The sequence below is a fragment of the Solanum tuberosum genome, unplaced genomic scaffold, assembly GCF_000226075.1.
Source record: "Solanum tuberosum cultivar DM 1-3 516 R44 unplaced genomic scaffold, SolTub_3.0 scf00215, whole genome shotgun sequence".
Lineage (NCBI taxonomy): Eukaryota > Viridiplantae > Streptophyta > Magnoliopsida > Solanales > Solanaceae > Solanum > Solanum tuberosum.
The window spans coordinates 613,347-628,180 of record NW_006239140.1 but is presented as its reverse complement, the minus strand read 5'-3'; the positions used below and the strand labels follow the sequence as shown (position 1 = coordinate 628,180).

Below are 14,834 nucleotides of genomic sequence, written 5' to 3'. Positions count from 1 at the left end.
TTTTTACCTTTTAAAATTCACGTTCAGCCATTAATTTTTGTACAAAAATAAACGTATGAACATCATTTTTTTTTTAAAAATATCTTTATATTTTTGCGTGAAAAATATATAACTAAAGAAAGATGGTAAGTATAGATTATATATAAGAGTAGTATTTAAAGAAATTTTTTTAATACTCTAATAAAATTACATACGAATTAAGCGAATATCGAATTTGACCCGAAAATTGGCGACCCGACTTGAAGACTGGATCAATTTCTGACCCTTCATTTCTCAAAGGCCATGAACTAGACGACCCTCTTCTCGCGCACACGAACAAAATCGTCTCGAACAGTTCAGTCATCGCTGACGCACGCTACGTTCTTCTGCCATCCGCTACTCACCGGCACAACATCCTCTCTGTGAATCATGAGTAATATTTTCTGTAAATGCTAATCTCGATTTGGATTTCATTGATTTGTTGTCAAAATGAGCTGAATCTTTTCACTTTTGCAGGTTTAGGGAAGAAGATCAGAATAGGATTTGACGGTATCAACTTAACTCTCAGCATCGATTTCTAATTCATTATCACTTATTTTCCTGTCATTCCTGTGTGAAATTAGAAGTTTTTTTCTTTCTTAACTTCAGGATTTGGAAGAATCAATCGGTTTATTACGAGAGGAGCTGCCCAGAGGAATGACTCGAAGCTTCCCAGTAGAAATGATGCACTGAAGGTATCAATTTTTAGGATATTTTTATTGCATTGTAGGCAGAGTTAAATTGCATGAGTGATTTGTTGCGTCTTTGTTCTATCGATGAACTATAAAGCTCTGTTTGTTTGATTTGAAGCTTCGGGTCATCTCATGTTATTTTGCTTAAAAATCAGACACATGTGATATCTTCTCTTTGTCTTTTATATTACATAAGTGATAGCGGAGGAGAATATTATTTGATAGTAGTTGAGAAAGTTAATTTGAACACTGGAACATATAAAACAGTTAATTGAATTTGAATAATTGAAAGTTGTGAAATCGAATATAAATGGAATGTTTTCCATTTTGTGGCATCAGAAAATGGAAAGAGTGCTATAAAAAAGTTTGAAATGGAAGAAGTACAAAAATTGCTTCAACATAAAGCAGGTCCCGTAGGAGCAATGGAATTGGCTCCAATTCTTATTTGTATTTAGATAGCTGTACTTAATTAATGCTAAATACAGTACAACATCTCCTTCGTTATGATTGAAATTGTAAGTGCTTTTCAATTGACAAGAACTAAAAACTTTGTGCTAAAGATAGGACGAGTTGGAAAATGTGTAGCTTATACCATCCATCATGCTTTTCTAACCTTGTAATATGACGTGTTTTTTCCAAATTAAGAGGCTACTGAACAATTTAATGAGTTTGTGCAGAGGAGCTTTTCCTTCAATAGTTTCATTTTACTATTTGGACCTGGTAATGAAATAGAGTTGTTCACAAGTGTTCATATAAAACTTTGGACAGGAGTAAATTAGCTTCCAAGAAAGATTGTTCTAGAGTAGACTTGGATTTGTTTTCCTTTATTCTCTGTCTCTTTTTTTTTAGCATATGAATCCACCAGATGATATGCTGTGCAAGGGCTTAATTCCAGGTCAAAATAACCTGATTGCTTTACCAAAGCCAGAAAGTCATATAATGCAATGTGTCTTTTCTTAAAACATAAAGTCAATTGATTGGGATCATTTTGTCCATTGTACTACAAACAATTCCTTTATCATTTTGTAGTCCAAAGAGTGCAAAACCTTCTAATAGTTTATCAGTGTATTTGAGGTGAGAATACTTCATCTTGGTATCAATTTTCACTGAATCGCCCTTGCTTTCATTTCACAAATGGTAAAGAATATAGAGGATTTTCTTGTGAGGGAGGGGTAAAATGGGTTGGGGAGTTGAGGTGGCATGCCACGTGATGTCTACCTCATCAAAATGTCAGTGCCACATGGTATTGTGTGTGTCCACCTTGGACAATCATAATGGAGGAGGGGTATATTTGAATCATATAGTTCAAGGGGGTACGGATAGTATAATGTAGGTAAAATTGATCCTTTTCACATAGTAGAGGGGCAAATTTGACCATTTTTCCTAAAACAAAAGTGGAAAATAAGTAATGATAGTAATGACAACAACAAGTCTGAAACTTATTTTCACAAGTAGATATCACCTATATGCATCTTTTTCTTCCATTATGCCCCATCTTTAGCTAAGTTCGCATTGATGTCAAAGATTTGTAGGCCTTTTGAGACAACTTTCCAAGTTATATTAGTTCTACATAACACTTTCACTCACCATAGTTTCGTGCCTAATAACCGGTGCCTCAATAGTTCAATGTAGGCCATGTCCACACCATCTCAAGTGGCTTTCTCACATTTTATCCTCAATGTGTGCTACTTGCACCTTTTGATGAATGTACTTATTTTTAATTTGATCTAATTTTGTATGACCGTACATCCATGTTAGCTTCCACATCTCTACAACACTATCTTGTGGAAATGTTGGACTTTAGCAACCCAACATTCATTACCATATGACATTGTATTTCTCAGTCATATGATGAGAAAAAATGCATCATTTGAGAAAAGTTCTCATAAGGTGAAGTTTGGAAATAGAACAATTTCTTCTGTCATGTATCCTCGATTAATGCTTCCTCAAATGCTATGTTTCAATTCTCAATTCTAATAGTTAGCTAAAGGTTATGTATTATAGGTCAATACTACTCTACTAGCACTAATAGGCAGTATAGGAGAAGACACACTACACCTAGGAATCAACCAAACATAAACATTGTTCTTTTCTTTCTTTTAGGTGGATCTATCACAAGAATGGAAGAAGGCTAGCATTGCTCCCCTCCCATATATTAATATGACTTGTTTTGCCAATTAGGATTCTTTCATTCCAACACAATTAACAACAACAACTATGCCACAGTACTGAAAATGTTGGGGAGGATGGCTATAGTTGTCTTGCCAACTACACTTATTTATTTCAACAATGAAGGATAAAGATGAAGAACAGGAGATACTTGGAGGTCTCGTTGAAGCCTCCTTTGCATCTATGGTATTCCAATGTATTTGCATTTTCCTGAGGAAGTGCCATATAACTGAACCTCTCATAAACTTTGTTCTAATTTAAACTGGTGGGGTTTTAGACTGTGTGACATGCCATAGAATTGTATCATATACTTGAATTTGCTTTTGACTGTGCCAATATATACTTTATGCCATAGATTGCAACAATAGTATCTTTCAGGTGAGCAATTGCTCATCTACAAGGATATCAATTCCATGCATTCCTTGAAGTTGGTTGTGCTTACTGTAGCAAATGGAAAAAATGAAGGTTTATTTATGATATAAAACCACCAAAGAGATAAAACTCTTGCTTTTAGCTCACGAGATGGATAAAATATTTCAAAGTAGCTTTTGTTCATTTGATTTTCATTTCGTTGAACAGTTCTTTGCTTATGTTGCGATTAGGAGCTATAGTGGTGTTCTGGTAAATCATTAGCATTTGCATTGAATGCCTTATAAAAGCACATAGAGTAATTTTCAGCTGATCAAACTATTTCTATTATTTATTTTGAAGCATGGCCTGGATGGACTTGGATCTGCTGGCTCGAAGTCTTTCAGAGCACTTGCAGCCATTGGTGCTGGAGTGTCTGGGCTCCTTAGTTTTGCAACAATTGCTTATTCTGATGAGGCAGAGCATGGACTAGAGTGTCCCAGCTATCCCTGGCCTCACGAAGGCATCCTCAGTTCTTATGACCATGCTTCGTAAGTACTTATGTGCTGCTACATATTGTTAAAGTTTCTTAGTTTATATTCTTTTTTGATTGGTAAAGATCTGGTTCATTAAGTTTTCTCTTAGTTATTATATATCATATGGAAATATTTGTCCACAGACAAGTAATTCGGCCTGTGTTCTTACAGTATTTTCCCGTCTATCGTGATGGGTATAGGTGTAGTTGGTGTTCGTACTGCATAACCTTATTTTTATGTCACTTACCGTCTAGAGAAGGGATATCAATTTTCTGCTTTTCAAACGCTATATTTTACACTAGGTTTCAAAGAAGATGCAATAACCAATTAGCTTGTGTGCCTCCATCTTTATTTAATACAGGATCCGTCGAGGTCACCAGGTTTACCAACAAGTTTGCGCGTCATGCCACTCAATGTCTCTAATTTCATATCGTGATCTTGTTGGGGTTGCGTATACCGAGGAAGAGACCAAGGCCATGGCAGCAGAAATTGAGGTGGTTGATGGGCCTAATGATGAAGGTGAGATGTTTACCCGTCCTGGGAAGCTGAGTGATCGTTTCCCTCAGCCTTATGCAAATGAAGCAGCTGCAAGGTTTGCTAATGGAGGAGCCTATCCTCCTGATCTAAGTCTAATTACTAAGGTACTGATTATCTTCTAAAGTTTGACAAACATATGATCTGCATTGCCTGATTTATTCCACTTTTCAGGCTCGTCATAATGGTCAAAACTATGTTTTTGCTCTTCTAACTGGCTACCGCGACCCTCCTGCTGGTGTCTCGGTAATTCCTGTCTCAAGCTACTTTTGCTTTATGACTATTTTTCTTTTGTTTGAATAGAAGAACTAGTAGATACAAACAGTTATGTATGAAAAAAAGATAGTGTGCATCTGAAGATGTTGCTAGGAGATATTGGTACTGTCCCATTCCAATTTAGTTGGTTGACCCTGCTTTGTGACTGGGAAAAGCCTTGCCTTATTCAATAGTACGATGAAGGAGAAGAATACGCATTACCTCTGTCTTTTGATACCAATTTGTCAATATTTCTTCATTTCAGTAGAACTCATTTTTCTGCTCAACTCACATTATAGATTCGAGAAGGACTTCACTATAATCCTTACTTCCCTGGTGGAGCTATAGCAATGCCTAAAATGCTTAATGATGGTGCCGTTGAGTATGAGGATGGCATCCCTGCGACCGAGGCACAGGTAATATATCTTTCCCTTTACCCCCTTACATCTGCTTTATGTTTTGAACCATTTCTGCGGAAGTTATAATGTTTACGCTGACAGATGGGAAAAGATGTTGTCTCATTCTTGTCATGGGCTGCTGAGCCAGAGATGGAAGAGAGAAAGCTGGTAAGTTGCGACTTCACCTTCCTCCATTCCTTGCATCTATATCGATCCGTGCTTTGTTTATTAGTTTGTGGGCACCATCTTTTTAAATTAAAAGTTCTTCCAAAAGTGTCTGTATATGCTTGTATGCTTGCTGAATCCTGAAAGAATCGAACTTGCTCAGAGTATCCCACGTAACACCAAGTTTAGTGTTCTACTATCACATTCTGAGTAGCTGATTTGCATGCATGGCGAATGTCAGTCGCTCACCCCATAAGTTGTGCCATAATATATTCCCGACTCTTGACATATTTTAATTTCTACAGATGGGTTTCAAATGGATATTTGTTTTATCTCTCGCACTTCTCCAAGCAGCTTACTACCGCCGTTTGAGATGGTCTGTCCTCAAATCTCGCAAGTTGGTCCTTGATGTTGTCAACTGATATTGAGGATTTCGAAATGTACACTCTAAGCGTGCAAGGGCTTAGAGAATAATATTACTAATCATTTTGTCCAATGATTCGAGTTTGCAGCGTTATACAATATAGTCTAGACTATAGACAATAGATTGCAATTAGAACTGTCTCTCTGCAGGTATTCTTTTTGAAGGGTAAATAAATAACTACTTAACTATTTATGGTACTTGTATCTTTCAAACGAGAACTTTATGTTGGGACCTGACGTGGGAATGTCCAGTACGTTCCTTCTCTTCTCTTTTGTTGTTAAAGGATGAAAAAGTCCCATTATAGCTCATGGGTTGAGACATTGATAGTTCACAAGTCAAGAGAAGGTTTAGTTAGTTTATAATAAATGTTAGATAAAATGTGAACTTAACAAAAGACGAACAAACTTGGGACACTATAAAGATATATATGTCCTATTACCTATAGAGTAAATTAGGCTTGTGCAATTTTTAAGACTAAATTTGTGATGACTTTTGCAGAGAGAAAATGCATACAGTAAATATAAAAGAAAAGTTTTGGATGAAGTTAGGAATGGAACTTTATAGAATATTTGTATTTAAAGACTCAAAGGAACATGATAGAATGCTAAAATAATGAGAATAAAATAATAGTGAATCATTGTCCTATTGCAATCATCAAAGATCAAAAGATTAGCATGTGTGTGTCTGTCTGTCTCTTGATGGGTATGTATTGGAAGTTTTTACAAGTAGAATTATTGGTAACGTAAGAGTATTACTACTACAAATAAATATTTTTTCAAGAACAGGTTAATTGAGAAAACACGTTATGAGAAATAGATTATTATTAAAATACTTGAGAATAGTCAATAAACATTTTTTCTTTTCTTACTTATTCAATCAAATATCAGTAAAGATAGCTACTGAATATTTTTTAATGGAAATTTTCAATAAAAAAAAGTAGTATTTTTTTAGTAGCATATGTAAATTGAACATTGGCGTAGCAGATTATTGTACAGGACACAAATGAACTTTCTAGCTAGGTTGAAAACAACACTTCCTTATTCACATTTCACAGTAAGAAAGCAAATTATGCGGTTAAACAAATATATATTAGTTAATTAGCTAATATAACTATAGTTTGTACTTTCTCCATTTCATATTAATTAGATTTTTGAGGTGTTTCACACCCTTTAAGAAAAGTAGATTAAGACATAAATTAAACATAGTTTTTCGTTTTTACTCTTATTAATTATTGTCAAATTTATGATTAAAATAACTAAATATTAAGTAATCATTAATTTCAATACTAACTAATGAAGGGTAAAATTGGAAGAACACTCTAAATGTAGTTTTGAAAACTGAACAATTAAGTTAATTTAAAAAATGAAAAATGTCTCAACAATTCAATTAATATGAAATGGAGAGAGTATTAATTATCATTCACAACTTACTTCTAGCTATAATTACATTCCTCTCTAGCCTCTCTTCCTCTCTCTCCCCTTTCTCTGGAATCTCCATTGCCTCTCTCCTCTGACTAAAGATACCTAATTCGAGCGGAAAATAATAAGTTCAGTTAAACTAAACGGAAGTCATGACCCTACATCCCATACCCCATACCATACAAATTAAGAAGATTAATTACTTACATTGTACATATGCATGTTGCAACCTTGCTTCATTGTCCATTCATCATGACTTAATTGCATGTTCTTGTCATTAAACATTTTCGAATTATTGTGGATGAACCGACCACTAAGGAGCTGCCAAAAGCCCTTTGAATGTAAAAGACAAATAAATTAAGGATGCACTGAGTTCCACATGGGATTGCTTTTCAGTACCAGATCTTCAATGTCTTATATTCCCAATTGCCTACTATCACGTTATTCTGTTTTTTTCACAATCTGTTAATTTGTTTATATAGTGTATGATTTTATGCTTATTTTTACAACATTGTCATTTCTTCAATTGAAGATTACTATAAGATCTTGGACAATATTCAACCACCCAACATTATCCTGCCACAACCATGTGCTAACATCTTCAGCTAACTTCGTCGGTTGTAAATTAAGCTCTCGTGTGTTTTTTTTTAATATAATTTTTATCACATTTAATTGAAATGCTATCACATAAAATAAAATGAGACAGATGAATTATATAGAAAAAAATGTATTGATAGAACTTTAAATTTACCAGTTGATTTTATTTAGATCATCGAACTATAATTGATTTCAATTATGCACGTGAACACACGATGATAAACTATTTCTATTAGACACTTTCGTCTCAAAAGCTGAAAAAACTTTTGAACGTGCTTTTTAAGTCCGCCTCGAATTTCGAGAGTTAGTTTTGAGCAGGTGGCGAAAACTATCAAATTGGAGGCCAGTAGGGATAGATGAAATTTCTGGTGGCGCGGTGAAATACGTAGAGATTGGAAAGAACATCAACAGTGAAAGTACTCTCTTGTGATGACACTACCAAACTAGACTCCGACAGGGGCGTAGGGAATTTCTAGTGGTGCGGTGAAATGCATAGAGGTTGGAAAGAACATTAACGGTAAAAGTACAACGTTGGAATGTCATTGAGCGACAAAAGTAATTAGGAAAACGAATGATATTAGATGCCCCAGTATTCCTAGCCGTAAATATGAACTACTAGGAGTTTTGTGTATTGACCTATGTGCGATAAGTATTACGTTCGCTATTTCAAGCATCTAATTCGTAAATAAGTTAATTACATAAAATAAGTCAGTTCCTTTATTTATACACAACTTCAATTAGAGCAGACCTTAATTTTAAGACTTGTTAAGGCTAATGTGTATAATTGAAGAAGCTGATATAATTTAAAATAGTTAACTTATCAATATAATAAACCCTTAAGCACATGCAAAAAAAAATAATATTGAAAATTTAAACTGAAAGTATCTGATGAAAATATATTATCCCGATGGTTAGATGATCAATAAAAACAAGTTGTACTTGAGATAAAACGCATGTGACGTGAATGTATTCTACCAAAAAATATATATATACACATGAATAATTCTAATATTCTCATAATCAATTCATTTCCATGTTCTCATATTAATATTTCTAATTGTTAGTGGAGCTGTGACTAATAAATTTAGCTTAATTAAAAGAGAAAATAAATAACCATTCTTATATTTTTTTTAATTTCTGTTGATATTAATCTTTTTTATACTTTGGTTACTATAATTTAGTCTCAAATAAAAACAATATAATTATAAATCTATCCCTTACTCCCCTTTTCAAATACTTGTCACATTTCACTTATACTAGTATAATATTTTTTTTATACTTTTCGAACATTATAATTTTAATTTAAAAATATAGAATTAATATATTTTAAATTTAGTTCTTTTATTAAATTGACGCTAAAAATAATAAAGGGTAACAAATAAATATTTAGCTCATAGCCTAGTAAAGGGCGGTTGAATAAATAATTCATTTTTTGATTCGGACGATTGGATAAATAATTGATTTTTTTGATTCAGTAGTTGACAAGCACTGCAACGGAAGAGAACATAAACTGAATCTTAATAATAAAAATCGATTATGAGAAGACAGATCCTATAAAGGGTTGTTATGTCGGACTCGAACAAATTCAAGAAAAAAGTTAATAGACCTGAATGAAAGCTTGACTCTCTTTAACAAGAACATGACACAGTTCAAATTCTCCCTTTCTAAAATACATAGGAGAGTTTGATACTTTTTAGGGATAAATTGGCCTCGTTAACACATGGATCGTGAAGCCCTGCTCCCAACCTATTTCAGTACTCCATTTTTTCTGATGCAACCAATGTTTTCTCAAATTTAAACATAAAATTTATAATTTTGGTTGTTTCTAAGATAATTTGTACATTTGTTGAAATCGGAGATAAATTTTGTAATTTTGATTGTTTTGAGATTATTTATATATTTGTTGAGATCTGAGATAAATTTTGTAATTTTAGTGTTTTTGAGATTATTTGTATATTTATTGAAGTTGAAGATAAACTTTGTGCTTCTGGTTTTTCAAGATGATTTGTTTTAAAAATAAAAAAAGACGAGAAAATAAACGTAGAATATTGGGTGTTCTATGTGAGCGATTCAACGCTATTAGTCAATTTCCAGGTCAAATTAACGTTCACAATTTAAACAAGTGGCAGTGGGTTCTTTAAATTAATTGGTTGCATTACAAGTTAGAACTTTGTACTCCCTTCAATTCAATACGTAAAAAACTTTTATGTTTAAAATATCACAATATTTATGAAATGATTTATAAATTCATAAATATTTATAGTTTATTTCAGATGAATCGGTGAGATGACAAGGTTACTTTGAGGCTAAGCCAGCACTATACTTTCTAAGATCACGGATTAAATAATAATTTTAATTTATGATCATAAAATTTGAAAATTTTATTTATTTTTTAAAATAATATGTCAAATTAAAATGAGACAAATAAATTAAAATAAAAAAAATACGTAGAACATGCAAACCTTTACCATATACGACCTTTGCATTGACTAGAATTCATCGAACATGAAGACTTTGAGGATAACAGATGGAAGAAGATCATATGCATAAATTTTTTTAATGCTTTAAACAAAAGAGTAAAACACAATAATTCGACATAATTTAAAAATTTCCATGTGTGTAGGAACATGGTGGCTTTCATAGAGCCACCAAAACAAGGCAATTAATTAAGATGCTTATTCACTTTTCTAGACTCCATATATACATATTATAATATTTATATCTAATAATAAATGAATTTTAAACTATGTATGTATACATTAAAAATATTTAACCCATGACCCATCTCCAATACTCCAACCAATAATTTTTTTTAAAAAGTGTACCCATCCATAGTCTTCAAAATCTTGACCGGGACTCTCTGCCCATAGGGTATGATTAGGCAATGTCGCTTAGGCTTATTTATTTTACGATGAATTAAGATCTCTTGGTCACTTATAAATTGAATAAAAAAAATGATCTTCTAAGATTTTTTATGCGTAATTTTTTTTAAAAAAATCTCTTATATAAAGAATATTAAAAAAATTAGACATAATACATAAACATATCCCTTGACTTCGCATCAGCTGACAACTATGACCTTTAACTTTGGATGTGCACAAGTATGCACTTAAACTTGTATAAAATTGAACAACTGGACACATTTGTCCTACAGGGCACCCTACATGGCAATTTTGTGTCCTACGTGGCATCCTACGTATATTATGTCATGTAAGACATGTGTGTCTACTTGTTCAATTTTTTACAAGTTTAAGTGTCTACTTGTGCACATTCAAAGTTGAAGGGCATAGTTGTCCGTTGAAGCTAAGTTAAGGGTCATGGTTATGTATTATGCCAAAAAATTACAAGTGAATTACAAAATCAATTTTATATTATTAGTAATAATTTTTTATTTTTAGTATTTAAGTAAGTTTTTCTAAATCTTTGTCCCCTCGATCGGCACGAGGATTGCACGTGCACCTTTGCTTCGTTGTCAAAACTTTAGCTAAAAAGGAGAAATGGTGGCAGTTTTTGTAATTAACTTCTCAGCTAGGGGCAATTTGATGAAGAGAAATTCATAAAAGCCAGTTGAGCGCTTGTTAATTTCGTCACACACAGACACACTCTCAATAACATAAAAAATGAAGAAGGCAGCCATATTGTTGGTGCTGCTCTTTGCCACTGTTGCTAATTCATCTCAAAAGGATGGTAACTACTTTCTACTATTCTTCAACTTCTCGATCAAGCGATCACAGTTTTCATCAAATCAATAATATTTTATGTTTCATTTGGCACACATTTATGATATTAAAACTTCTTATATATGGTTTATATTATGAAAATTAATCATTTTTTTATATTCGTTTTCGTCATGCATGCTATAGCGTTAACTAAAATCTGATCTATGAGAATACTCATTATGGTTAAATAGCCAAAAAATAATGAATATTACTGGCTAGTGTGCAGAGGCTAATACTGGTAATTATATGAGCAAGAGGAAAATTAGTAAAATCATAAAGTTTGCCACTTATTAACATTATTACTATCATTCTCCAATTATGAATTATGAAAATCAAATCTTTTTTGGTCATAATTTATATATATATCTTTTTAATGTTTTGAATTGTCGATTACTATGACTTATAATACTTTTTATGTAGTTTCAAAATATGTAACTTCTATTTTAAAATTTCATGATCAAAATTAACGTGATTTGACTCTTGAAATTCAAACTGTTACATCACATAAATTGGAACAAAGCGAGTAATAATTTTTTTTAAAAAAAATATTCATTTAAATGATAGAATGATCCAGCCATGTCCCTGATCTCCCGGCACCATTTTGGTATGTCATTCAATACCCCAAAATTAATTGTAAAAATTTATTTCATTTTTCTCCCCTAAAGCAAATAGCAATGCGATGTAGAGATAGAGGGGGACTTCATTTATTTATTTATTTATTCATGCATGTGATAATTGCAGAAGAGAATATGTGATGGCACCGCCAACCAACATGCTATGCTCTTTTTCCCACCTAGCTAAAAAAAAATTACTCCGTCTATCTATCTTTATTTGTTCATTATATTATTTTGAAATATTCAATAATACTTGTTCAGTATATAAAATCAATAAATAATTTACTATTTTACATTTATTTTACTTTTGCTATTAAATTCTCTTCACTTTTTAATATTCAGATGATTTATATTTAATAAGAATGATTTGGTAAAATTATCTTATAATTTACTGCTTCTTAATATCTATGTCAAATCAATAATGAACAATTGATGTCAAACATAAGGAGCACTTTGATGAATCCATTTTACGACTCTTATTGATCTAACGCGCTCGTTAAACTAATGATATTTTGAATATATGTATGTCTCTGTCCTATTATATATGGGTTTTTTTGGATTTCGAGACTCAAACAAGTCTATTTTTTATCATAATTTTTTTTTATAGATTTTTAAATATTTTGATCAATTATTGTGACTTATAGTAGTTTTTACGTAGTTTACAAATATATAAATTTCATTTCAAAAAATTAAAGATTTCATGCGCAAATTTTCGACCAAATTTAAATTATTTGTCTTTCAAAAAAGGAAAAGTGTAATTTTTTTTCCCAATGATACTAATCCCTATTCTTGTTTGTAATTTGATCAGGATTATTGTCAAACGGCAACTTCGAGCTAGGTCCAAAACCATCGCAAATGAAAGGCACAAAAGTAGTAGACCGTCACGCAATCCCCAACTGGGAAATCTCAGGTTACGTCGAATACATAAAATCAGGCCAAACACAAGGCGACATGCTACTTCCAGTGCCGCAAGGAGATTACGCAGTTAGGCTGGGTGAAGACGCATCTATTAAGACCAAAGTGAAATTGACGAAAGGAGTTTTCTATTCAATTTCATTTGTCTTTGCTAGAACTTGTGCGCAAGAAGAGAAATTGAATGTTTCCGTTTCCCCTAATTCTGAACCGAATGATTGGGGAATACTGCCATTGCAGACGATGTACAGTTCTGAAGGATGGGATTCGTATTCATGGGGATTTTTGGCTGAGGCGGATGAAATTGATATTGTGATTCATAATCCGGCTGTAGAGAAGGACCCGGCTTGTGGCCCGCTTATTGATTTCGTTGCTCTTAAGGCTTTGAAAACACCCAAAAGACCAAGAGGTAAGTACTAAAATTTGAATTCGCATAAGAAAATCTTAGTACTTCATACCTCTAAGAGAACCCTTGAGTAATACACCACCCAAAATATATTATTTGGACTATATCTAAAATGATATTATTGTCATATATATAGTAGCAATATACTTTCTTAGTTCATCTTTATTTATTTTAACTTCATATATTATTAATTATGTGACATAACTATTTTATCACACTATTTTTATTAATTGATGTTTATAAATTAGAGATCTATTGGTCAATGAAATAATTGGAAATTTTGAGTGGAGATAAGAAAAACACTAGGTGATTTTTCCCATATGTTCTAGCCTTGGTCGATAGAGTTACCTAATACATGTTGTTACATGTTGTTGGTGGGAGGTGACATGTATTCCATGGAATTAATCGAAGTGCGTGAAAGCTGGCTCGGACACCACGATCATAAAAAAAATTATAAGTATCTCTTCTTGATACGTTAAAAGTGACAAAGTAAATTTTAGAAAATCTATTTTTGGAATAGTGAACAGTAAAAATGAACGGAGGAAGTATAACAAATGAGTAATTAAGTGGTGAATTAATTAGTTAATAATTATGATAAGTTAAGTTTTTGAATTTTATGTTAACTTTCTAAAAAAAAAGATAAGTTTTTGAATTTTCACAATCAAATGAATCTTAGTACACATTTTACAATTGGAGGAGCACGTGATATATATTTGTATTTACTAGGACTATGATATAGAATAGTCTAAAGTCTAATAAAAGAAGACAGAAATTACACTTCGACTATATGATTTTGTCAAATTACTACCAACATACTGATGATATAAAAATTCATGCAGGCAACATGTTGAAAAATGGTAACTTTGAAGTGGGTCCATACATTTTCCCTAACACAACATGGGGTGTTCTAATTCCTCCCAACATTGAAGATGATCATTCTCCTTTACTTGGATGGATGATTGAATCTCTCAAAGCAGTAAAATACATCGATTCTGAACACTTCCACGTGCCCGAGGGCAAACGAGCGGTCGAGCTCGTGGCCGGAAGAGAGAGTGCCCTAGCACAAGTTGTGAGGACAAGACCAGGAAAAATATATGATTTACTTTTCTCAATTGGTGATGCTAGCAACTCTTGTGAAGGATCCATGCTTGTTGAGGCATTTGCTGGAAAAATTACTATGCAATTTCCTTATGAATCTAAAGGTAAAGGTGGATTCAAGAGGGCTAGGCTTAGGTTCACCGCAATTTCACCACGCACAAGAGTGAGGTTCTTGAGTACGTATTATCATATGAAGAGTGATAATTCGGGCTCGTTGTGTGGTCCTGTGGTCGATGATGTGAGATTGGTAGGAGTTCGCAATCCCCACCTTCCATAGGTCTTTTTATTGATTGAGTTTAAGTTTTATGCATGACGGAATACTGTGATGTTATTAGTTCCTCATAATGCATGTTATAGTTGATGTGTTGTTGCTTTTTTTAATATTTCATGTCATAGAAACAAGAGAGTTAAAATGATGTACTTTTACATTATATATTGTTGTATTTTACATGTATTTATACAAAATTTCGAATAATTAAATGAAAGAACCTTTCTTGGTTCAACATAGTATGTGTTCCTTCATCAGTCAAT

At 32.6% G+C, this 14,834-nt stretch overlaps 2 protein-coding genes across 2 annotated transcripts; both read left to right on the top strand.

Moving 5' to 3' along the window:
• The first annotated feature begins 296 nt into the window (after nt 1–296).
• Nucleotides 297–5,726, top strand: LOC102589911 (cytochrome c1-1, heme protein, mitochondrial-like). Its single transcript, NM_001288448.1, is given in 9 exon segments — nt 297–412; nt 496–528; nt 628–713; nt 3,591–3,778; nt 4,125–4,404; nt 4,472–4,543; nt 4,852–4,968; nt 5,053–5,118; nt 5,421–5,726. Coding segments are annotated over 9 exon segments (963 nt in total). The 5' UTR covers nt 297–408; the 3' UTR covers nt 5,538–5,726.
• Nucleotides 5,727–11,140: 5,414 nt separating this feature from the next.
• Nucleotides 11,141–14,802, top strand: LOC102589576 (uncharacterized). The gene is made up of 3 exons (XM_006356128.2): nt 11,141–11,241; nt 12,696–13,208; nt 14,045–14,802. Exons 1-3 carry the CDS (start codon nt 11,175–11,177, stop codon nt 14,578–14,580), a joined length of 1,116 nt encoding a protein of 371 aa, XP_006356190.1. The 5' UTR covers nt 11,141–11,174; the 3' UTR covers nt 14,581–14,802.
• The last annotated feature ends 32 nt before the right edge of the window (nt 14,803–14,834 follow it).

Bases quoted from the DNA above. Each gene is read 5' to 3' on its own strand.
- LOC102589576 (XM_006356128.2), top strand. From the start codon at position 11,175: ATGAAGAAGGCAGCCATATTGTTGGTGCTGCTCTTTGCCACTGTTGCT. The intron at 11,242-12,695 runs GTAACTACTTTC...TAATTTGATCAG, and splicing joins TAATTCATCTCAAAAGGATG to GATTATTGTCAAACGGCAAC. The intron at 13,209-14,044 runs GTAAGTACTAAA...AAATTCATGCAG, and splicing joins AACACCCAAAAGACCAAGAG to GCAACATGTTGAAAAATGGT.